We start from the raw sequence: 26,386 nt of genomic DNA on the forward strand, positions 1-26,386 counted from the left end.
GTTTTCCCCTGCTGTGTCTACATGACCTAATTGGGACAAAAGACTTCTAAGCTTTATTTTGATGAAGCCTTGGTGAGATCAAGTGTATGTATCATTTCTGGAAGAATCTCTCTCCACCTAGTTTGTATAAAAAGATAGTTTTCCCCCTGAAGACACTATTCAAATACCAGTATCTGCTGTCAGCTCATCAGTACCATTCTTATTTTGACATATTAGCCTTGCATTTGGGGCCTGATTTGAGACCTATTAAAGGAACTCAAGCCTTGCTCTAATGAGCAGGCCCTTAAAACACACCCAAAAGGCCGTGAAAAAATAGAAATAATCCATTCAACAGCTTTGCAGACTAAATCTCAAATGTATTTAACACTGAACTCTTGCTGCAAAGCTTGTGGGGGGATAAAACAAACAAGCCTTGGTCTGCTGGATTGCTTTAATAAAAGGTTTATTGGAAATATTTTTGTGCAGACATACAACAGTCAACAATGCTGTTCAAAGCTACAAATTGTTTAAGTTTTATGAACCTTCTAAAAATACAAGTAAGTGACCTTCATTTGTATTCAGTCTGAGAGGAAACAAACTCCACTGTAATGCAATGCTGTATTTAAACTACCAGAGGACATTAATAGGACCTGAAAATGGTAACACTTCTAGAGGAAAAAACCCACACACCACTGCTGCTCTGCTGGGAGCCAATTAAACATCCCCCCACAGCATCACTCCTCTCTGCATATCCAGATTGAAACGTCCCCATCTGAAACAATATTTAAGCAATTCGAGTACAGATATGACAGACAAGCGGGCACATGACTTGGCTCGCTGATGAAAAAGATGCTGTTAAAAATCCTGTCACTCAAGACCCTGAATATTTGACCTCCCTGTGCAATGGGCTGCACTTTGGGGGCAGGAGGAGGGACAGGGGGAGGTTTTCAAGTTAAACATCTCTTCCAGCACACACATGTACACAGTCCCAGAGGGCTTGGCTGCCTCACTACTTTATAACTGGAGCCCTTTAAAAAAAAAAAAAAAAAAGAGTTGAGCAACAACTTTGAGCAACTTTGCAGTCTATGAACTCTTGATGGTAAGAACAGCAAGTACTCTTATTCCTCTTCTGAATCAACATATCAACCAGAAGGGCAGAGGAGAGCACAATCACTGTCTGGTAAACTCCATGTTTTCTAAGAAACCCAGCAGATGTTTTGAAATTGATTAATTTATGCCAAGACGACATCTGGAACATCTTCGCAGGAAAACCACCCAGTAAGGTAGTTAGAATTTAAAACAATCGTGTCTTTGGCTTTTCCCTTGGCTTCATTGCTCCATAATTACAAGGGTGCTGACCTTCCAGCTATGCACAGTGACAGTTTGGCAATATATTAACACTTTTCTTCATTGTTAGACTTCTGAGTGATTACCCAGAGCTGAGATTGCCCACACAGAATTTGTAATTTACTAACTTCTGTTTCTCTTTAGAGGCTACCAAGAGGCTGAATGAGAACGGACCTCTTGTGGCAGATTTCAGGAGAACTTATCTCACCTTCTTCATATGTAAAGGAAGGCTTTGGATAAACACCAGTACTCAGCCACTTTACCTTCTGTCCACACCACACACGAGCAGGCTATGAATGCAAATGAAACAACCTCTGGGTTTCACACACTATCACAAAGATATCCAGAGATTAATGAGCCCCTTGTACCGGCTTGAGAGACAGGAATCTGCCCAGGAGCAACACCTGAGCAGAAATCCCACTAACTCTCCATAAGGGGTTGTCACCCAGGACTGAAATAATTCCAGTGCTTAGTTCTGGTGAGTCCACGAGGGAAAGAGGAACCAGTAAATAATTTAGCAATCTTCATAACCCAGGAAATAACCTGCTAGAGCCAAAGCATGCTAAACAAGGAACACTTCTGGCAGGGATTCGTTCTAAGTTCAGGACTCAGCTTGGTACCAGACAAACTCAGTTCCAGGAGGTAACAGTGCTTCACAAATTCTCAACTCAGCTCTGCTTCCTTCCCAGAGCCACAGGAAGGAACCAAAGAAATCAGCTTTATCACAGCTCTTCACGGATGCCTGAGGAATCCCTCCCCTCACTAACCTCTAACAGCAGCACTGGTCTTGGCCAATCTATTTTGTTTCCCTTCACCTCTCCAGACAGCCCATCCAAAAGCACATTCCTGGCCAGATAAACTCAGGCTGTCTAGGTTTCCTGCAGGTCACTGAGAAGCGATCACCTTTGGGATTCACTTGTGTGGCCAAGCAGTGCAGGGCACTTTCTGGTTTTCATTTGCCAACAAAGCTCAAAGCCTCCATTAATCTTACTGTTACATATGGAAAAGATACCCATATGGATTTATTTTGTTGTCACCTATTGTACTGACCTATCCCTGGCCTTCTCTGGACATAAAGCTCTGGTCACAGATGCTGGAAGGCAGTGAAGCCTCTCTTGGGTGTCTACAGGATACTGGGAAGAGGTGAGTGTAAGAATCCTTCCTGACAGGACAGAAGGGGTCCAACTGTCTGGAGGCTGAGGAACATGCATGGTCAGTGCCATATTTTAGATGCAGACTGCTACCCAGATACACCATAGCCAAATTCTCCTCTCCAACCCCTCAGGTATTTCATACCATCACCACTTCTTGTTAGACTCAACAGAACACAAAGAGCTCTCCGGAACCTGATTGAAGTTTAAGGCATTGATACTGTGTGATGATTCAAAACAAAGATAAAATAACCCCAGTGCTTAACACTAATGAGAAATCTGATAAACTCAAGGTGCTTCTCAGGGCCAAGCACGCATTCAATGCCTGCTCTGCTTCAAACCTGAGCTGTGAGAAGTACACTCCTCAAAGCATTTGAAGAATAAATTAAGTCATTAGTTATAAAACCAAGGGAGAATGTAAATAGAGTATCACTAGCCTTCACTGATGACTGCAGGCAATGTGAAAACAGAAGATTTAGTGAGTTAGCCCAAAGGGCAAACTGCAGGACAGGGACAGTGTAAGCACTGTGCACCTCTAGGGCTGTCCATAGAGGACCAAGTTGCACCCTGTGTAGCCACTGACCACGTCCTCACATTTCACATATTCACATAAATAAAGCTTTCTCTGCTTTATTTACAACTTTATTATTATGACTGTCTCCCAGCGAACATATTCCAGTACATGCTGTAAAAAATAATGTAAGAGAGACTTCCCTGCAGCATCTGCTATGAGCTGCTGGCTGAAGTAAGGGAAGAGACTGCACAGTTTTGGCCATGCACTATGGGGTGTGTAGTCTAGTAAACTGCAGATTAGCGAGGCTTGACTGTTATCTTAATTTACAGCCCATAGAGTTCATGTTAACTTACACACATTTTTATGTATATTAGCAGCTTAGTTTGACCCAGATACTTTTATTGGTTATTTGCCATTTCTCCTTGACAAGTTATTACTGACTTCCCATTCTAGCTCCCTACAGCAAGACCTGAAGCCCTGTCAAGGAGAAGAAAATGTCAACAGCCTCCTCAGCAGTGCTCAGAGCAGCTCGGGCTCCCGCTCCCCAGCTTTAAATTGCTACTAGGCAATCATTAAAGGAGCAGCAGCTTCTATGCAAGCTGCGATTATGGTGCTATAAAAAGCAGCAACAGAGCCAACTGTAATTCAGGAAAATCACCGCCTCCATCTGAATATCCAAACCCATCTCCTTTTGGTCAGTGCAGAGAGCAGCTCAGGAAGGCCTTTTCTGATCAAGGCTGGGTAGTTAAGTCTGGACAGTCACGCAGAAATGCCCCATTCCTTCTGCTCCGATACCCTGTCAAGTCGATCACATTTTCACACAGCACTTTCAAAGGCTGCTGTTACTGCTCCGTGCATTTGCCCTAATGAACAAGGAATTCTGTTGATGCAGAGCAGCTGTCATTCTCCTTCTGCTAACACAGCACTCGAATGCACCTCATCATTGCTCATCAAGACAAGCAACTCCAACACCCAGTCTGCGGCACATTACAATACATTAATTCCTGTAATGACTCCAAAGAACAAGAAGAATGCCAGGTCTTGACCTGGGTGGGTTCTAGAGAATTAACTCAGCTAGAGATTAAGGCCATACAGTGATGATAAAGTCTGACCCACCAGCCCCAGTGTCACATACTGTATAGCCCTGTGACAAATCCCATGTGCAATTCCCATTGAGCTGACAACCAACACACGTAGCTCAGTCTAAACCACCATTCACTCTAGGGAAGGTTTTTGTTTGTGACACACACTGACCTCAATTTACAGGGAGGTCAAAATGATACAGCCCATAGTCTGCACTAATAAAATAAATCACATCAGATGACAGCTGCTCCTCCCCAGCATCTTTCATTACGCTCTGCAAAATTTTGTTGCCCTAAGTTAAGAACAGAAAAAACTCCAGGATCCCTTCTATTCTCTGCTTAACACATTTACTAGCCATTCTTCATTATCCTAAGGCTTTTAAAAGTTTTTTTTCTGCAGCATCATTGAAAGCCTCCAAATTGTTTACATGCCAATGTTTGGTGTGTAGCTTAGAGTACAAAGACTAAGCTGATCTCATTTTGCCTTGGTGGGAAGTTAATTTTCCTTGTGTTTTTACAAAAGGAAGAAACAATTAGCAGTTTTGAGGAGAGGCTTACACCACACATTTCCTAAACAGATTTGGTTTCTAAATAAAAGGAAGTGTTTAACAGGTTATATCAGCATTAAGATTTAAAAACTCCTGGGATCAGGTTTGCTCTCCCCTTATTTATTCTCAGCACTAGTATTTGTGCCTTTAAACAAAATTCCTCTCCCAGAAAATACATACATCCACACTTGGCCCCTTGACATTCATGCCTATGGCAAAATTATTTGCACATTTTCCTTATTGCATAATTGTCTCATTAGCACTGCAAAAAGAAGGTGATGACTTTTCCCTCTGTGCCATCAGCCTAATCCAAGAGCAATCCTGACTGGTGCTGCAGGAGCAAAACTTGCCTTTTCTAAAAGAGAAGGGAACTCTGAACTTCTGAGGTGGCACTGGAAATTGAATTATAGCACTTGAGCGCTGGCATTTACTCGCAACCCTTAAGGAAGATTAAACCAGTAGGCCAGGCTGGAACTTCCCTCTCCTTTGCTAAACATAAACATTCATATTCAAATTGCTTTCGGATAGTTTTAAATCAATAAAAACCTCTGGATTATGGTCAATAGGGCAAAAAACAACGCCAACTTTTAAATACACAGATGTAGTATATACATTAACCACAAAGCCTGGCTTAAACACAGCAGTATTTACTTTATACTGTTGAGAAACATGGCTTGGTGACTGAAATTAATAGAACTTGTCTGGGGGACAGCACAAGCTTTCTAAGAGCTCTTTCAGCTTTAACTTATGCCCCAGTTTTTGCCTTTTTTTTTTTTTTCTTCAAAATCCCAATCTATGCAGCAGCACGCCTGTCCCAGTGGCACAGCAAGGCCATGGAGCCAGCATTCCTTCCAGGGCTCATGGGTCTGGGTGTTTTGGGAAGCCTGTTGATGGATCAGATCTAGAAGAGGGACTGGTTTGGCTGAACAAACAAACAGCAGGTCTCCTCTTCACAATGGCCAGCTCTGTGTGTGTCCATGTGTGTGCACGCACGTGTGTAATCCCCTCCTGCCCTCCTCTGCAAACCTCTCTTACCTGGCATGGGGAAGGCTTCCTTAGGGTTACACTATCAGCCTCCTACGCACATGTGCATCTTATCAACATATCTGACCAGATGGTACCTATAAATTGAAATTCTCACTGTTTTATTCTACTATTAAACTGGGAATGGGGTCATGGAGGGAAGTTCCAGGCTACACTTGAAGTGCACATCCAAATACATCATGAAGCGTTATGAGGAGGCACCTAGTTGAGTTCATCTTGGTGTACAATGCCATGCACTCAAGACAGCTGCTCTGCCAAGCTCTGACTTCCACATCCTGGCTGTGTGAGTAAGCTATTATTTGGGTTTCAGAAAGCTAAGATAAAACCCTAATAAATCCTGTAAGAGGGCAAATAGTCTAAGTAATTGATTGCTATCTTGTTTTATTCTGTCATAAGAAGGCAAATAAGCATTTTTAGCTACAAACTGTGTTGCAATCAAAAATTTTTACACCAAATGGTCTGTTGAAAATTTCAGCCAAATTAATTAACAGTGAATACAAGAAGGAGTAAAGTCTGCATGCAATCGTGTGCACTTGGTCTGTGTGTAACAAAACAGGAAATCTCAGCACCCCGTTCCAATTAAGCAAAGGCTGATTTCTCATGGAACATAAATTTTCTACTTTTCCCCCAGAACAACCTTATGCCGATGTTTTAAATAATGGTAAAACATTGTTTTTAATTTCACACCTCACATAGCACAGTCAAATGCTTCATAACAACATAAACAAAACTTTAGGCAGAGCTTTGCGACTGAAGTCAAACAATGATTTCCCCCCCACAAAATGCACTCAAGATTTGCAGGGAGAATACAGAAACTTGTTGGCTAAGGCCACAGAAATGAGTTCTCTGGTGTTTTGGCTGCTGCTGCCAAACCTAGTCATGAATGTGTTAACAGTGGATGCATTGATCCAAATCCCATTATTCCCACCACCCATCAAGTAAAGAATAATTTATTCTATTTCTGATCTCCTTTTGGTTGTATCGTAGGATCGAACGACTTGTGACTGGGAAACAACACCGTGTTCTTCTTGAGAAAATGCATACCCATCTGAAAAAGCAGAAGAAGGAAAAAGAAATCAGTCACTGGAGTTGAGCTCAAGAGCACAGACCTCTTTTAGAAACAGTTTTAGGCATCACTGAAGTTATGTGATTGAGACCACTGCAATCTTAATTTCTGTGCTGTGCTTCTGATGCTCAGAGCTGCTCACTGCATTGCCCATGCGGCACAGAAAGGGTGTCTGCTGCCTGCCCTGTCCCTCTGCTCCCCTCCCCAGGCCAGGACAGTGCACACAGCCACCAAGGCCCTCTGAGTCAACCTAATAAGCTACAAATTGATTTGAACACACTCCCACAGTACTCCCACAGTGGCAGAGCTTCTCTAAAGACTTAAGAGAGAGATAGATTTGCATTTCAGCTTGTCTCCTCTGAAGCCTGCTTGATACCAGCAGTTTCTCTGGAGAAAGGTGGGAATGTCTAGCCCACAACCAGATTTTTCTCACATCTTCCTCTTTACTCCCCTCAGGATTAATTTTTTGAACAATTTTTCAAGTGGAATCTGATGAATGATGCTGTGAAACTTTTGATTCTCTCGGCCAGTCACTTATATTTTGCATAGAGAAAACATGTTCTGGAGGTGTCTATTTGGTTAATCCTGCTGGCTAGCACAATCCTGTGGTCTCCCTAGAAACTACTCAGCTGAAAATAACTATGTGCCTGATTTCTTTTAAAGTATTGTGGACAGGAAAGTGACATTTATTGATAGCATCTGCAGAACACCACAATGCTAGTAAAACAGTCACAAATAGCTAATGGGCAAACATGATGAAACAGCAGACAGACTTGCAGACGTGGCCTTATAGAAAGTTCTGAATGGAACACTATAGCAAAGGACAGGAGATTTTTTGACACCCCGAGTCACAAGCACAGCAGGAAATCTTAGCCAGTAAGTGGAGGGGATTCAAAAAGAAATACATTGCTTCAATCACATATTCCTCATGGAAGTGATTGCAGGGCAGCAGGAACCTTGATTTGATTATACGACCAATCATCCCAGCATCCCATTTCATTTTCCCTGAGCAGTTCCATGCCAATATACATACTGCTACGGAGGCACAGGTTCGTTTTTCCTGCCTGTAGCTGAAGGTTCACAGAATACATTCATGAAGTGCAAACAGCCTTTTGGAAAAAAGTGTATCCATTCTGGATCATTGCAAAGGAAGTACGATGTACAAAACAGGCTTTCATTATAAAAGGGTAGATTCACACTTAAACAAACACCTCCACTGGGTTTGTTCCATGTCAAGGGCCAGCATCCTGTTAGCATTTTTGGCTAAATTCCCCATGGATAAGTCAACTTGGTCAAAGACCACAAGCTTAAGCCTTAGAAGACTGAAGCCCATGTGCCATTGCCTGATTTGCATCGAGGTGGCTTTGCCATATTTACTTATCCATGAGATCATCCAGCGTAACGGAGTCTTCAATTGCCATAACCAATGCAAATCCAGCACTGACCACACAAGCCAGTAGTCCTGGGTGTCATCTTCCCATGACCTGCTTATTCCCAGTGCTGCCACAGGCCTGCAGACAGTCAGGCAGCCCAACCACTCCGCAATACCAATGCAAAATTCAGTCAAAGGAACCTGTTCACTGCTGTCACATCAATAGGAAACACCTTAATACAGCAAGAAATTTCAGACTAAGATGATCTGTGACAAGAATACCAGGGGTATCCTTAAATGTTGATGTCCCTCATCCATCCTGGACTATCAGCAGCAAGGGTTTTGTATGTATGTCATGGGAAAGGCTGTGACCCCCAAGCTCCTCAGCCGAAGCTCAACATTTGGCAGCTCATGTAAGACTTTTCCTGTAGATCTCTATACAGGAAGATGAGTTCATATTACATTTTTCTATTCACATTACAATTAAAATTGAACTTCAAGCTGTTTAGGCAGCTGACTGTGCCTTGTGGAATCAAAATGCTGCAAAAGCATCCACACTCCCCAAGCAGCTCTACATTTCCACTGCTTGCTGACCCCATCCAAAAACAATGAAAGTTTCCATCTGTCAGTTACATGGGAACTTTCCGGAAGTTTGAACTTTTCCCCCAACTCCAGTTTTAAAACCACACCTATGAGCCTGCCTTGGGAACAAGGCCCTTATTGTTCAGCTGTCCTGCAGCAGCCCAAGGAAAGAGCACATTTCTTTGGGGCTTTCTGGGCACAACCCACTCACCCTCACAGAAGGAAGGACGTTTATACTCTGAGACTTTCTATTTATGGAGGAAAGTGGCACTTTTGAATATCTGTCAATAGGGCTCATTTGTTATGAAGAGATTCACATTCTCATCAAATCTAAGGTTTCACTGGTACCAGATATCAGACAATCTACTGAATTTTAAAAGCATCCTGTTGGGTTTTCTTAAAGCTTTGATATTCTGTGAGTAGATCTGAATCTAGTCTCCCATTAGGTCTCTCATTTAACACCCTTTTTCTGTTCACTGCAATGTCTGTTCTGGTTTGTGCAACGCTGGGCTACAGCAACCATCTCGATGGGCATGCCTCCAACACAGACAGCAATGCTGTGCAAGCTCAACAGCATCTTATGACAACAGCTTCCAAGACCAGGACCAGAGAGTGTCCACAGGGCTCTCTTTATTCCAGAAGATCTCCTCATGGAAGGACTGCTTACAGGTTTTGTCACTTCAGGGATTTATTTCAGAGGCCTTCTATTCCTTGCACTCTCCTCTGACACACCCAAATTGTCTGCCCCAGGATTTGTTTTGGCCAGCCAGCAAGAGGGCACCTGTCACTGGCAGCCCATCAGAACTCACACCTGCTGCAGCATTTCACTAGTTCCTACTACAGTGGTATTACAGTTTAGTACTGTCCAAACTATAAAATGCATCTTTTTGGTTTGCCTTTGCAGAAAAATGTCCAGATTCGAATCCACTAAAACTTTTAGGAGGTTGAGGAGATGTGAGAGACCTTTTTTTAGTTTTTGAATCTCTTTTAGGAAATATTGCTTCTTGGACAGCAAAACTCTGACATAATGAAAATCAACACTGTGGTATCACTTGACCAACCAAATTCTGTCTCAGGCGAAATATTTGGTTCTGCAGTCTTTAAGGAGATTTGCTGTGATGTCACAGTGCATGTTTACCAGTTAAAAAGTGAATGCTAACTCAGCTTTGACCCAGCAACCATCTTCTATTTAATCTGGGAAAGCGAAAGCTGCCTAAAATCTTGAACAGTTTGACTAATGCTTACTGAAGTAAATAATTTCTCTTCTGATAGACCATGCCTGTGTTTTCTTAAGGATCCAAGAGGAATTCCTGACAAATGGTCCCATCTCTTTAGTCTCAGATACCAACTTACTGGTATTTGCAAGTAAAAATAAGAGTCAGATGCCACAGCATCAAATTCTAAACCAATTATTCCTATTTCTTTCCCCAAAATTGATATTAAAGTATTGCAACTCCACTTAACAGTCAACAAACATGTAGCTTGGAAAAAATACAGAATGTATATTATATTTCAAAGACAAGAAAGAGAAGAGGGGAAAAAAAAAGTTTAAAAAGCATCTCAAGTAGCTCCCCTGTTGTTTTTCAAATAAAAATGCACTAGCAGAAAAGTGAAAGGAAGAAGGTGTCTGCTAGTGGAGAATAAATGGTGGGATTAGAGCCCTCAGCATGAACACATTATTATTATTTATTATTTGTCAGCCCCCATACTGTGAAACGAACCTCAGATGACAGGTGCTTTTTCTCCACTGATTAATAAGGTGCAAACCATATGCTCTGCATTCAGATTTACTCTATGAAATCACCATATTCTGTCAAAGGAAGAAGGATTTTCTTGGCTAGCATAGGAAGCCTGGGCCAAGTGCAGTAATCCTCGCTCAGGCATGGCTGTTGGCGTTTCAGAGGGAGCTCTGCCAAAGCCCTGCTTAATGGGAGCAGACTCAGCTCTATTTTTAAAGAGCACATTGAGACAAATGATAACTGAACACCAGCAGGGGCATTACAGGAGGGAAACCACCCTAGAAGGATGCTGTGGAACTTTCCTTATGGATGAAGGGTACCCTTCCCATCCTCTGGGGGAACAGGTGATACAGGTCAGTCATGCAGGGGAAAAGGGGAGGTCAAGAGCCATCTTTTATATCTACAGAGTTTGTCCAAAGGAGAGGTGCTGCTCTCACAAAGTCACAGCAGTAAAAAAGACAAGAACCTGGATGGAGACCTGGGGAAAACCTCCTGCTCATTCTTAAGAGGTTTCAGAAAGCAGATGGCAATGGGGAAGGACCAATTTCACCAGGCACCTTCATCAGGAGGTGAACATAGCCTGGGGAGCAGTGTTGTCAGCACTGCCTACAAGATTGCACTGAGATGGTTTTATTTTAGCACCTGGGCTTGACAACCATATGCAACTCTTCCACTAAAGTCAGGGGCTTCACATTTCCTTTTTTTTTTTAAGTTTTCACAAATGTCCCAGAAAGGAACCACGTGATCTTTGACACTACAGTCAGCAGAAAATTTCTTTCATGCTTCTGGCAGGTCTACACAATTCAGAAACACAAAAACAAAGAGCAAGAAAAACAGCCATGAAGGTTTTACTTTAAGGGCATTCCTTCCAAATGGACAGGGCTAGTCTCCAAGGCAGCCACTCTGAGCCAGTTTATTTAATGAGAGGAGGTGCTTGAGAGACTAATCCTGGCTGGCACTCCCACATGGCACTGCCATGGCACTGGCTGTGAGGCTCTGTTGCCCACTTTGGGGGCTGGACCCACAAGTGCCTGGTGCTGTATGGGAGCACCCCTGACACACATCATGCCTTAAGGTCTTGTGCTGTGCCAATGCTTTTGGAAAAGGGTTGGCTCACCGACAGAGAGCCAAGGAAACACACAGAGCGAGCTTCTGCCTCTTGTACAGAGCCGTGTAGCCTTACCTCAGTAAGGTCTTTGCTCCCACCATTGACCACCAGTAGTAGCCCAGAAACTCCCTGTGAGGTTTTTTTCCTTTCCATATAACTGGAAACAAAGCTGTTTAGGCATTGCTTCCTCCCAAAATATTTGGAAATGGTTGCTGTCAAAAATAAAGTAATTTCCAACCCAGTACTGCATCTTTACAATCTGTGCTACCAAATTTAATCCCAATTTTCACTCCTTGTTGGGACCAAGGCAATTCATTTGCTTAAGCTTTTGTCAGCTCTAACTAAACAAACCATTTTCCTCCTTTATATGTTAGCAACAGATTCTGAGTTGAAGTCACAAAAGCAATTTTTGGTCTTCACAGCCTGGGAATTTAGGGCCTGGTGGAAACACATGAACAGTTCAAGACTTCAAACAGAGTGCTTGTAGTGTGATTTAAGATACTGGCCCGGCATGTCAAGGCTACTGCCCTATTCATCAACTCTTTGCTTTGAAGATTTCTAGCATTTAGTAAACAGTTGTACAATCCAGGGTTGTGAAAACAGCATATATGTTCCCTGGATTTTACATGGCCTTGTACATATAGCAGCTATGCAACACTGGAAAATAATATTTGACAAGAGATTACAGAATTAATGGATACATCACAAAAATCATCTTTCAATCCTAACAGCTTCACAGTCAAAATTTATGTTCATGTGAAAAACAGATTGCTGATTGTAACCTGTCCTGAATGGCCTGACTCATTTAGCACTTAATCATTTGCATTTATAGGGAAGCTGGTTATCCAAATTAGGGTTTATTTTGATCTCATTTTTCTTTCCCCATAGCTGTTTGCCTACTAACAACCTGATGATGTGTTCTTTGAGACTAAAAGCACATATTAAGTCTGACTAGTTACCCCCTGGTATAGCTCCTTTCTGCAGTGCTTCACAGGTTTCAGATTGTGGTTAAATCTGCACAGCAGACTATTTTGACAGCCATTTATTTGTGCATTTTATGGATTTCTTCTGCCAATCATTGCTTTTGGAATCTCCTCAGAGCATGTTTGCATGCCCAAAGCCATGCTGCTATCAGCATCCCTGGCTCCTCTGTACAAAGGATTAAATCCTTGCAGAAATGTGGTCCACAGGGGTGCTCTGCTCACTGACCTCTCTTCCCAGACATAGTGGGATTGATTGCCAAAGACCCCAGATCCCTTGACAGTGATGGCAGCCTTCCAATGGCTCCATCAAGGACAAACATTATCAGATCCATCACTGTCCCACCCTTCTAGTCAAATTTCCCATGGAAAACAAGAATACCTCAGGTATTACCCCAGCCCTGCCTCCATGACCTGAGTCGTAACAGTTCTGCTACAGAAGGAGACACAGCCAGCAATGAAATTTGACTCCTCTGTGATTCTTGGGCAGTCAGGGGTGTCACTTCCTACTGCAATTGCAATACAAACCCCAAATCCTGAGTGTCTGCCCCTTGCCCTGTGTGCAGCAGCACTGCACAATGAGGGAGCTACTTCCTTTAATAAATAAGCCTATTGATACCACCAGTTTCATCACAAGACAGACTGCATTTGCTGACTAGAAAGGGCTGACTGGACTACCTGGTCCCTCAAGAAAGCTTGGTCCTTTGGTGCATCTGGCCTGCAGAGCTGCTAGAGATGATTTTAAATACTGTGGAAGTCTTTAAAACACTGACAAAAGCCCATCAGGTCCAGCAGACACAGGAAGACAAATAAATGGATGACTTATACATCAACAAGAAAGGCCACTGATTTGAAGCAGCAGTAGTAGCCAGTTGTGATGTTGCTTCTCTTCTCCCAGCAGCAGACAAAGGGGGAGAGGAGAGGGAGAGGAGCAGATCTGCAGGCCATGGCTTTCCTCACAGCAACCCACAGAACCCTAATGGCATCCCTGAAACATCTCTGTATTCTCAGCTAACCACAGCTAATGTGACATTTCATACAGAAATAATTTCTATTAAAGCTAAGCTCTACCACAACATTTACTTTACGCAGAGTTTTTGATTTTTAGACTATTCTTAAGACTATCAGAATTCTACCTTTAGAGAACCTGCACACTGGGATTCTATCATTTGGGCCTGGTGATTGAATCCCAGGGAATTAACCACATTTGAGCTCCCCTTGCCTAGGGCCAGATACACTAATTCCACTTCCAAATGTACGTGTCTCGCTTGGCAGCTCAGCCTCAGCGTTAGATTATCTCTACCTACAATTTAATTAAAAAATAATCACCCTTGGCTTCCCTGACGCGGGGCTAGGCTGTGAAACAGGGGCGGACGTGAGCCGCTACTTACGTGACACGCTTTGCTGGACAGAATGAGCGCGGAAAAGGCTCGGAGGAGTTTTCCTGCCGAGCCTTTTTAACAAATGGTCACGTTCGTTCACGCTAAGGGAGACAGAAAGAGAGAAAACACACCAGTGAGTAACCAGATCATTTCAAGGTAAAAGTCAACTGTATTTAAGGTACTTCTCAGTTTTGACTTTGTCAGTGCTAAAGGTGGTTGTAGCATGAAAAAGAATTTTCTCTCTCTTTAAACTGCACATTATGAAGAGAACTCCTCCTTTCTAAGGACACTTTGTATAAATCTACTTTTGGTCAGTTCATCCCTAATATCACCATAATTGTGATTTCTGAATGTGTGATGCCTCTAAATTATTATGAAACATATCAGAAGTCTGACATCGAGTGATATGGAACATTAAGAAGATTTCTCTTTAGTATTATGCACATGAATCACAGCATACACAAACTGCCTTAGAGAGAAGGAGCAAAGCATTGTCGCTTAGCACAAGGTAGAAGGCTTCTATCACACCTGCAAAATGGCCTGAAGCAACCAAAGGTAGGACCCATAGTTAATTCTGCCTTCTAAAGAATGCTCTCACTTTAACCAACCTCCCATATGGAAAGAAAACTTTCTATCCAGTTTCCTTTATTAAAAAGCTCTTTGGTTTACATAGTTCTTGTCAGAGGCCTGAAAAAATTAGTGCTGAATTTACAAAAAGAGAAAATACCAACTTAAGATAAAAAACACAGTACGCTTACAACAGGTGTAACATACCAACAAGAATTATTAGAGGCACTCTCCACTTCGATTTTTATAAGAAAACCAACATTTGCTTCATCAAGAACTTGATGCCCAGAGTTAAAAAATTATGACTAAGATCCTGACCTTTCAAAGCACTTAATTATGTATATGAGTCCCACTAAGTTCAACGGGGTTTTAAAATAACATAGGCCTTCAAATCTCATTGCACTGGAGCCTCAAGTAACTTCAGTATCAGATTATTTTCAGAAAGGTATTAGAGTCTACTTTGGTTCACAGTTCTCCACAATTGGTCTGTTTATTCCTCCTCACCCTTGTTTCTGACACTGAGATGGAGCTAGTGCATAGAAGGGATCTGTTTGCTGGTACAGCTCCTTGCAGTGCCTTTGTCCCATTTGCCCCACATTTACACCGTGTCTCCATTTTCCCAGTCCGCTTTTTCTTTCACATCTTTATTCACAAGGAGCAATTGCACTGATTATGCTGCAAACATGGATACACACCTGAATGCCAATGCTGGTATTTTCCTTGGGTTAGATTACAGATTCACATGCATTTGGTGTATGAAATGGAAATCCCAGCAAGCGCAGCTGCTGCTGTCGACATGCTAACAACAGCTTTAAACAAACAACTCCCTTTCACTGAAGCAGTTTGCTAACTTCAATCAGGAAAGTAACTGAAGAATCTCTGAGATGCCTGTAATATGTAATCCAGCCATGCAGGCTTATATTCCACTTAATAGTCCATTAGGGCAATAGCCAGGCTCACAGTCCACTGTTCAGTGCATAATGAGGTGTCCACAAAAGACAGGGTGGAATCCTTCTCATTTTCCTGTGATCCCCAAGCTCACACAGTTGAACTAGAAGCTTGTAAAACCTATGGACTCCTCCTCAAAATCTTTACAAACTCCAAGCATTTTCAGACACTTGGTCTCTTCCCCTCCTTCCCCTGGCACCACAGAATCACACGGTATGGCAGGTTGCTTTCCCTGCCTGCAGTCAGCAGTATTCCCTCAACACAAAACAGAAGTTGATAATAAATTTTGAAGCAAAGTATTGATTCCAACTGAGTTTGTCAAACAAACTCTAACAACTCTTGGCTCAGGAGACCTACATGTGTTCAAAGAAGAAAGGATCAGAGGTTTCCATTAAAACTAGGGTTACAGCATGAAAGCTTCTAAAAATCTTGGAGGACCCAAGTGATTAAAAAAACCAAGATCAGTTTCTGGCTGTAAGAAAATCTAGCACATACAGAAAGAAGTTTATACCTGTTCCAAGCAGGCAGCACGAGGGAAAACACATACTACTAAGAATCACCAGGTAAGGGTGATGCAATGGAAGGCACAAAGCAAGGCATGAGACTTTCTAACCTTTTACCTTCCTTGCCTAGGAAGTTGACAGCCTGCAGAGCCAGCCACTACCAGTGCATGTGCAAACCAGTGATGCTGTACTGCACAACCTCCTGCTGACTGCAGGACACTGCTGGGTAACTTGTTAGTTTAGTGAAACACTGTCTAAACACACTGCTGTTCTGTGAATGACAGAAGTGCAATACTTGTTCATGTTCTGCAGGCAAAGAACATGTAGGAAGACACTTTTCTATCTCAGTAGGAGGGTGGTTTAAACTTAAACCAATCAAACTTAAACCAATCAAAAATACTGTTGTAAGAGACAAATAAGCAATATTTGCCACAAAATTCTTACACTGAGAATGGAATTAACCACAGCAGAAAAGCTCACAAGGAAAAATTCTTCATCTGCTTGTCTACCATGCAGCAACAGATGAAGTGCAGACCAATAATGCTTAGCCCCTCAGGCTTCTGCATTCAGTGTGTGGAGGAAAGCCTGCTGTCAAGGGACCTCGAATAGGAGCGACACATTGCAGCTCTAAGAATGCCAAAACCATGCTATCTTTGATATTGCTAATTATAATCAACAAGGTCAAAACTGAAGTCACATCTGATTTTCCCATTTGGGAAATGATATTGGACTGTATCTATGCAGAGAAAGAAAAACTCACAGTAGAATTAGAGTATTTGTGGTTCAAATATGAGGGATGACTAAATAGACTGCAACTCAAGACCAGTAAAATACTATAAGATAAACCTTTAATACACAGAAGGTAATGCAACACAGTTCTTCTGAATTGGATGAGTATTTTATTTAGTTATAGATATTAGATCTCCCAGTAAAATCCCTGAAGTAAAAGTGAAGTGGCTTTCTTAACTAGTAAGTGTTTGCACTTGTACAAGTCCCTGCTTTCAGAAAAGGTTTCTGCCTGCTGCTAACAGGTAACAAAGTGAAGACTTCTCTGTCTGCCTCACACTTTGATGCAAAAGTAACACACTGGGCTCACAGGCAACAGGTTAGGCCTTGCTCACAGAAATACTGCTTGTAAATCAATCCCAAGCATTAGCCATAATTTTCAGGTTTAATTCTGCTTTCTAGTGACCCTGAGCCAGGGCCTAAACACTCCCATGGGGTCTAAGGATGGCATCTTCAAATGCATTGAGACAAAAGGATAAGAGACCATGAGATCACACTCTGATTACTGGACAGTGGGGTTCGTATTCAGGAATCTTGTCAGAATGGAAGAAGTCACAAACCCAGACATTCTTATGGAAGTCACTTCCATAAGAAAGTGTCAGTGACATGGAAAGTGACAGTGAAATATGCTTTAGCTGGTTAGTCAGTAACCTCCAAGGGGTAAGGGAGAGGCACCATCTATCTCTAATTATATGAAGGACAACGGACACAGACAAAATGCTTTGAACTAAATATATACTTGACTAGAACAAAAACTGTTAAAAGGTCTTAATTCTGAGAGTTTCTATAAAAAAAAAAAAGATTTAAAAAAATCATTAGTCAAGTCAGCTAAAATCAGATTTAGTTGCTATCAATAATGCAGAATACCTCAGGCCAGGAATACCTTTGTGATGGCTTCATAAGAGAGTCAAGATGACTTCTGCCTGCCTAGAATTCTGTGCTAGCAACATCACACAAATTCATTAAGTGAATGACAAATCAAAAGGTAAACTAAAGGCAACATGTTACTTCATAACAGTGCTTTCAATTCCATGAATAAAACGACTCTTCCATCTTCCTATCTAAATTGCTCTAAGGTGTCAATGGAGAGCTTAATTTTATTTTTGTATTCTCTTCTTCTTATCCCTCACAAAAGCAAACAGCTCTTAAATCCAGGCAACAAACATCTGGCTTTACACATTCAAATGAGATGCATCAAAACAAACAGAATAATTCAAAGCTGACCACAAGGTCCTGCTGTCTCATTTGCTCAAGTAATTAAAAAAAGATGAGCTTCACCACCAATTAATCTACTGAGCACTAATTAGCGTTAATGAGGATTTGGGGTATTTGGTATAGTTTGACCCAGAATGTCCTCCTGAGTCCATTAATTGACTGGTGGCAAAAGCTGGGATCACAAAGACCGGAAGGTTAAAGTGGATGCAGGTGTCTCTTAAAATTGGATCTTCCCTTTGAAAACACATGCATATCCCAGTTAAAAAAGAAAAAATAGAAATTCAGAGCCCTCCTTTTCTTACAAAAACTGAATTCTTGTTTGTGTTTTGTTACGATTTGCCAGAGGAGATATAGAGCAGAAGCACACCAAATAGACAAATACACTCAGTTGCCACTGGTTTTAATTCACTGTCCTTCTGGATTATGAAGAATTCAGTCAGATACAGACATTAGAATATTTGGTTTGTTTCTGCCTTTCCCCTTTCCAGAAGGAAGAACTAGGGTGCCTAGTGGAGCCTTACCAGGGCTGCTAGAGATGACACAACTGAAGCACAAAAACACATTTGCCAGCTGCCCACCCCGTGCTAAAAACATGCCAGGAACTCAGGGCAGAACCTTGGCTCTCCAGTGCAAGAGACTCAGGGTCCATGGGTAAGCCCAGAGGACAAGAAAGCTGCAGCTGTTTGCCCTATCATCTGAACACCTACAAAGCCCTCACTACACTGCCTGCAGGTGCAGCATCACTGGTTCTTCCACCCCACAGTGGAGCTGCAGCAAACAGCCACAGATAAATAATTGTTCAGCTTAGTTTAAACCAGAAAATCTAAACCTCCAAGGCTTAGGCTGAAGTTCTGTCCTTAACTCCACAGCCTCCCTCCTACCCATAAGGATTTTCAAAAGAAACAGCAGGTAAACCCTTGTTCAGTCTCTTTGCTTCCAGTGGCACACACTCTGCTAAAGATAGCCTGAGAAACTCTGGTTGGCCTGCATTATTCTCCTGTTGGAGGAAACATCTTGCAAGGTGTTGCCCTCTCACTGTGACAGCAGGGACCTGAAAGAATGAGGGAGGGGAGAAGTTTTAGTAAAATATCCCATGTGGCTAAACAGAAGGTAAAAGACTACCAAGTTTCTGTCCTTGTCATCTTGGCCTGTGTATTGAATTTTGAGAGGAAAAGAGGGTACTCTTCTCTCTCTTTTTAAATTTTAGAATTAAAACATAATACTTGATCTCTTCCATACATTTCAAACAATAACTTACAAAAAAAAGTTTGCCGTTTCTTGCTGACATGTTTCTGTCACTGAAAATCACATCAACATAAAATAAAAAGAGCAAGAAGAAAGGTCTGAAGCAGACCTCTCCAGCTTTGATCAATTCTAATCACCAAATCCTTTACAAGCAGACTGTTCATTTTCATTTCAGTCTCTTGGCTCTCAAACTCCCTTATGTGTCTTCTGAAGAAGAATCAGAGGTTCAAGCACAATGGCTTCTCCCCAAGTACACCTGGCAGAGAGGCCTTGCAGATCCCTCTCTGGCTGCTAGGACATGGCATGTATTCCTGAGGATTTATTCCCAAGTTCCATCTCTCACCTTTCACACAACATAACACTGCTTAAAGGCTTACAGCATCGATCACAGTGCTGGCAGACATAGAGCAAGAACTGTACACCAGGCAGAGGCTATGGCCACACCTCTGTAACTGGCCAGAGGAAACTACTGTTCTTCCTCAGATAGTCCTTGCTGGATGAGGGCATCCCCTCAGAACCACCCCAGGCCTTGGTTTAACGGGGGTTTTTTTAGTTTAGAATTGTTAGAAGTTATACAGTGGGCAGAGACATAACTAGCATAGGCTCAGCATAAGGAGAACATTAAAAACAACATTATTTCGGACCAGGAATTCAAAATTTAAGCATGCAAATAATCACAAATGCAAGTCACACTAAGCTGAGGGCTCAGCAAAACTCTATGCTCAAACACCCAGAATATCCCAGGGCTGGGGAAGAAAGGCCCAGCTGGCTCAGAGAGCAACTGTGTCTCCATGCTCTGGCTGCACTGACATCATAGAGAGGATTCACCCTCCTACACAACTGCCAAAGGGGCAATGAGGGGCTTCTGCTGGCTTCCCTCTCTCATCCACAAAGAAGAGATGTTATTTTTTGTTATCTACATTTGATTGCAGGAATGTTTTACTCTGAGGTCAGAGTAGGAGGTCCTTTTAATTTAAAAGGCAAACAGGCATTACTGATAATGAAGCAGCAATGTAATCAAAGGAAATCTCTGGAGCATTTCACAACAAAGTGTCTGAGGCATATAAACAGTAAAAATAAACAAAAAAACCCCCAGCATTTTCTTTGCAGAGTCAGCATCTACAAACACTGCTCCTTAATCACTCTGGATCCAGCTGAAATAGACATCCCAAACCATGCTTCTTTTGCATTTTACTGTAAATACTCAGCACGCCATTAATAAAAACCCACCACTAGGACACCAAAGGGTCACCAGGTAAAAACCACAGAGGAACAAAGACAGAAGTGCTGCCTATGCCACTAGCAGGATGGGAGGTGCCAGAAGTTACCTGTCAGAGATGACTCCTGCAGCAGCCAGCCAGGATTTAAGGAGCACCAAGTCCTTGCTGAGGGCTCAGCAACAGCCAGCTTTCCAGAGAAGCTGAGCTCTTACCCTCTGCCACGGCATAGCACTTCCAGGACTTCTTAGTGCAACAAGCTCCCCTCCAGGTACTTCCAAAGCACATGTGAAAGCCACAGAGCAACCTTCCCTCTTTATAAATTGTATTTGACATTATTCAGCCAAAATGCCTGATAAGCATCAAATGTATCTGGATGTGTGGCCCTGCAAGGCTGACTTGGAGCATATTGAGAGCAGCCAGCTCTCCAGTCCATGAGAACATGGGGTATTGAGCTCAGCCCACATGCAGCTGCAAGTTTTTTATGCTGCTTGGATGTGAAATGATTAAAAGAGTGTTCTATACCTTCAGCAGCAGCCCCATGGATGTCCTGGTGGTGACTGATGGCTAAAGCAGCTCCTGCCCCCACCAGTCAGTGACCTGACAGTGCTCCCCACATCACCCCACTTCTGTCAGCTCACACATGACATGGATCCAAACAGTGGAGCTGATCCAGAGGAGCAGCTGGGGCAAAGATGGGCAGTATGACCACGGCTGGCAATGAGTGGTTTGGGAAACTGTTAAGGCAGCCTAGCAGCCTCATCAACAGGAACCCAAGGATGCATGGCCCTCACCAAAGCCCTGAAGAAACACTGCTAGTCCAGGCTGCGACTTGGCTTGGCAGCAGGCTACTCCAGCCAAACAGCAGCTCTCCCTCTGTGTCCCAGAGGTCTGCATGGAGGAGCACCTGCAGCCAGCGTGCAGCAGCAGCGCTCAGGGCAGGCGCTCACAGGTCTGCCTGCGTTGCCACACCAGACTGTACCCATGGCAGAACCACCCTGCAGCAGCAGATGGAGGCCAGGACATGCTGCGAGCTTCAGTCAGCCCCCATTTGCAGTACATATATAGAGTTCTGTGGTCAAATTCTTCACTCTAAATCCACAGAAACCCCTTCAAGTTGGTCCTTAAAGTCATGTGGCTAAAAGCAGGACAAAGCTTTTCCTTTTCATGATAAGCGAAGATGATTTACATTTTCTTTTTTTCAATAACAATGTCTTAAGGTAGAAAAGTCAGATCCTTCTTTGATTCCTAAAATCACTGGGACAATCCATTCTCACCTTCATTTTTGAGACTGTTATTCCTAAACTTCTCTCAAATACTACTTAGAATGATATTGGGTTTGCATAGCAAGGTTTTGGTAGTGGGAGGCTACTGGGGTGGCTTCTAGGAGAAGCTGCCATAAGCTTCTCCCACATCCTACAGAGCCAAAGCCAGCCAGCACCAAGATGGAATAACAGTGCAGGTTTGATAGGCACCTTATGTCCAGTCAGGGTGAGCCCACTGTAAAAAGACCAAGCACTTTTAAAAAATACAGTCTAAAAATATCAGCGCTGAACATCACATGCCTCTCTGAAATGCAGCAATCCCAAGAAAATAGTGGAGGTCTCTCTCTGCTTAAAGTACCTCTCATTTCCAAGCACTGCAAACACTAAGCACGTGTGTATGCATTTCTTTGGGGGGTGGAAGGCAGACATCACTGTCAGATGTCCTAAAGTCAACTAACTTAAATCAAAACTTGAAGCTGTCCAGTTTTGCCCTCAGCCTTCCCAAAACAAGGGAACTGACCCAATTTAAACGTCTGAGAAGCAGAAAAGGCTAAATGTGGTTTGCTGCTTTTTAGCTACCCTTCTTTTGGTATCAGTGCTGTTGACTTCTTGTCCCTAAGTGCCTCACTTTGCACTTACTCTACTGGGTGCTTGGTCATATCCTATACAGATAAGGTGGCAATACAGTTGCAATTATAACATTCTTTTCCTACTCACTCATTTTTTTCAGAAGTAGTCACCTTGGAGGGTGAAGTCTTCTGTGCTTGGTCTCTGTGTACAGATTTTTTCTGGTTTGGGGTTTTTGTGTGTGGATTTTTAAAAAAATCTAAACTTACTGGTATACTAGAAGTTCACTTACATACTTTTACTGAAGTTAAGATTACTTCTGTCTTCAAAAACTCTAAACTCCTTAAACTCCTCCAATCAGCTTTTTTTTTTTTTTTTTTTTGCTTTTCTTTACAGAAAAGCTAAAGAACAGTTCAAGGCAACAACAAAAAATGAACCTTGAAAGTTTCATGAACACAATTCAGAGCACAGCCCAGGACAATTGGTTGAACTGAAAAAAAAAAAAAATCCAACCCAAATTGCTTTTCTTTAAGCTTTTAAGTATTTTGTAATTATCCACTAAATATTTAACACCTAATATAACTTGTGTTTTCTTGTTCTTGCTACGCTTAACTTGGCACTTTATTCTTTACTGCAAATCAGTGAGGAGAATGCAGACTGTCCTGCCTCTCTTCAGAGACTGGGTTAGGCAGCAGAGGAGTCAGGGTCCAGGCAGACTGCTGAAGCCATTAGGCTGGAACAGTTGTTATGGAGCAGTTCTCCTGCTGTGCAGCCTGGAGGGAAGATTTCTTCCTCCCTCCCCTGCGGAGATCCTCAGTGCCCAACCCAGTAAGTCAGGATTAGGCATCAGAGAGATTGGCCCCTTAATCAGTTTTAACTCTCATCTTGTAATGTTCCTTTTTCCTAATCTTTCTTTTCAATTTACAACTTCATTCTGGTCTTTGTTCTAATACTGTACCTCCATCAACTTTGACTTTGATAGCAGATTTGATCACAGCTGTAAATCCTTCTCCGGGTCACCAGGTTTTAACCCTATTTGTGCAGTGGATTTCCCTCAAGGTTACATGATAGCTACAACCAGGATGGCAAATAATTAATTGCACTGGAGAAGGGGAATGTCAACTCTAACAGGTTTGCACTAGCAAGCAGGCACTTGGGTCCCCAGTGCCAGTGGGAACATGGTAAATCCCCCTTCAGACCTCTGGCCAGGTTATGAATCCCTTTCTGTCCTCTGCCCCTCCCCACCTCTGCCCCACAGCCTCCCCAAAGTGGAATCAAACCTGGTAATGTCAAGTGCCTCACACATAGGGGTTAGAAATGTCAGAAATAAATTGTACATATTAAATTAGGAAATAATGTGATGATTCCTTACTGATATGGGACAGAAGGGAGAGAGAAAAGGACAAGCGTGGAATAAAAGAAAATTATGCTTTTTCCACCTTCCATACATGAATGTTTACCATATGGAATCAAAGAATTTTTTAAAAAAACCCTACTGATATAATTTTATGTGCTTTTTTCTAGTAAAAGGAGTCTAATATCTTTTTACTAGAAAACCTGAAAGGAAAAATCATAAATATGCCAGTCACTTTCTTGTGTATGCTAGTGGAGAAATTGCACCTTTCCTTCCAGAAATGGTGTGAAGAACATCTGGAAAAATTGATAAAGAGGATGCTATGCTGAGACCTCAAAACCCAAAATACACCTCTCCCCTCTTCAACCTCATTTTATGTTCAGCTGCAGTGTATGGGCTGGATTCAGATCACAGTCATGCACATCCTGAGTAAATACATCGAAGTCAACACATTTCATGAAACAAGAATTTGGCTCCAAACATCCCATGCTATTTAACCAGCTGAAAGCACAAGACTGAGCTTGATTCAAGTAAGATTCACTGCACCTGCTGATGCAAAGGGGCCTCAATGGCATGGTCTCCCTATTCCAGTAGATGTAACTTGGGGTGCATCAGTACAGAGTACTTTGAAATACAATGAGCCCAAGCCTCACTCCTCTTGATCCTAATGAAAAAGCTTGCCTCTTCCTCAGGAGCCAGGAGATCAGGTCCTCACCTCATTCATGTATTTCTTAAAAGTTAGGTCTGTTTTACCATTTCTGCCTCTGCCAGTGAGAAGCTGAGCCTCTGCCACTCAGTTTTCTGCACAGCCACAAGCCCAAGGCAAGTTTCCCATGCTGCCCTCTTGCTCCTCCCCAGGGACCTGTGGAGCAGGGAAATCTCCAAGGATGCCTGTGTCAGCTCATTGATTACCTGCCATGTTACACAGCTATTGAAATGAGACAGGCACCTGCCCTCCCACACCAAATAAAATCAAGGCCAAGATAGAAAATACAACTTGCTCTCAGGGCGAGAGCTGGTCATGAACTTTTCAGCAAAGAAACTGGGTTAGATTTGGTGAGAAGTACTAAAATGAAAGAGAATCTACACCAGAATGTCTCCTTGTTGAAAACAGACAATGGAGAGACTGTGGGGAGCTGCTGTTTTAGGTGCACTGGAAAAAACAGTATTTGTTTTATGATATGGAGATGAAAGCGGCACCACAGCCATCACCAGTGGGTGTCTGAGAGCAGCCAAAGTACAGGGGCATACAGAAAAATGCTGTGCAAACACACACTGCAGCTATACCTTGCTAGGTCTGTAGTCGCTTCCCTTCACTTTTGTCCAAGGCAAGACTCTGCCTCCCAGATTTCTGACTCATTAGAAGAAATTCTTCCCAACACTTGAGCGATGCGGGCACTTTTCTGCAACAGCCCAGAGAGGTCCTTCAGCTCCTCGTAAAGTGTACAAATCATGAAAGCCACATTGTTCTTCAGTATCAAACAATCTAATCCTGCCCACCAACCAATTCATAACAGGACAGAAAAACAACCAAAAAGCCACTTTCAAAGGGAGCTCTCTGGCAATTCCAAGACAGAGAAACCCTCTGGAACAGGAAATCTACTGTCGCAAAGAGGGTGCTGCACAGCTTTGCTCACTCTCCATTAGTTGGCCAGTGGAGCAATAAAGTGACATGGGTTTCCAAAGCAAAGTTTGCTTTGGTGCCTAATCAGGCTTTACTCCACCTGAACTCTTGCTGACTTCAATGAGAGGGTAGATGGAGTGAAAAATGAACGAGGACTTGAAGGTTTGGCCCTTTACGAGCCAAGATTTAAGTTGTAAACTTATTTAAAGACAGAAATCTCTGCTGCTGAACTCAATGCTGCTTTTGAACACAAACCTTGTTTGTTTTCTTTGTGTAAATCTTTACACGTTAGCATGATTAAATCTGCTGGGCAGGTGTCTCCTCATGTCCATGTTTGCTTTGGCTCATGACCTGCCCCTCTCACCTCTCCAAATTCATGAAAATTTAGTGTTAAATCCTGCCTTTTGTTACATGAGAGTGCCAGGGAGCCCCTCTCCCTTCCTAACCAAGGCGTGCTCATGTCACAGCTGGGCTGAAGTCCAGCCCAGCACTGCCAAGTGCCCAGGCTGGGGAAGGCAAGTGTGGGTCCTCATCTTCCACAGGTAGGCACGCATGGCATGGGATCCACCATAGCCCCTCACTGCACACTCTCCTGCTTCTCAAGCTATTTCTGGAGTTTCCACTTTTCTAAATACATGTTCACCCTGATTAATGCCCTGCTTTTGGAATTATCTTACTTCGTCATCATCCCAGCCCCTACCAAACTTAAGTTTTCAGCTGTCCAGATGAGACATATAAAGGAATAAGAGCATGACCTGTTAAAGCTCAAGATTATACACTTGCTATAATCTCCAAGCATCACTCTAATGCTGTTTGCAAGGTTTCTGGGACCCAGCTGTAGTGCCCAGGGTGCTGACACTCTGCCCTGCACAGACCAAACCAGTTCCTCATCAACCACTTGCCTTGCTGTTCATTCCCAGCCACAGCAGGGAAAAACTGTGCACCTGCTTTTTTAGAGCAATACAAGCAAATTCAATTTTAGAAACTGTTCAAAGGGTCTAAGATTCAGAAAGATATAACTAGTGAAGAGCACTAGTGAAGACATTTGTTATTACCCCAGAAGAATGTGCCTAGCAAGAACAGCTGTCAGGGTGAAGATCCTCTGAGACAGGATATGAATATATAGGTATCAAGTGGCACACACAGCTGACCCAGAACTCCTTCCCAAAGCACAGCAAGGACCCAGGTGATATCTGCCCAC

The 26,386-nt window shown here is 42.7% G+C and overlaps 1 protein-coding gene across 1 annotated transcript in view; it reads right to left on the minus strand.

Annotated features, from left to right (window-relative positions):
- Positions 1–465: 465 nt before the first annotated feature.
- Positions 466–26,386, minus strand: part of ATP8A2 (ATPase phospholipid transporting 8A2) — a 277,870-nt gene continuing 251,949 nt past the window's right edge. The window contains exons 35-36 of the mRNA XM_058824803.1: positions 13,904–13,995; positions 466–6,713 (exon numbers count right to left, since the gene is read on the minus strand). Of these exons, the coding sequence (XP_058680786.1) occupies positions 6,616–6,713; positions 13,904–13,995 (190 nt within the window). The 3' untranslated portion in view covers positions 466–6,615. The remainder of the gene's footprint in view (positions 6,714–13,903; positions 13,996–26,386) is intronic.

The sequence above is a fragment of the Ammospiza caudacuta genome, chromosome 2 (assembly GCF_027887145.1).
Source record: "Ammospiza caudacuta isolate bAmmCau1 chromosome 2, bAmmCau1.pri, whole genome shotgun sequence".
Taxonomy (NCBI): Eukaryota; Metazoa; Chordata; class Aves; order Passeriformes; family Passerellidae; genus Ammospiza; species Ammospiza caudacuta.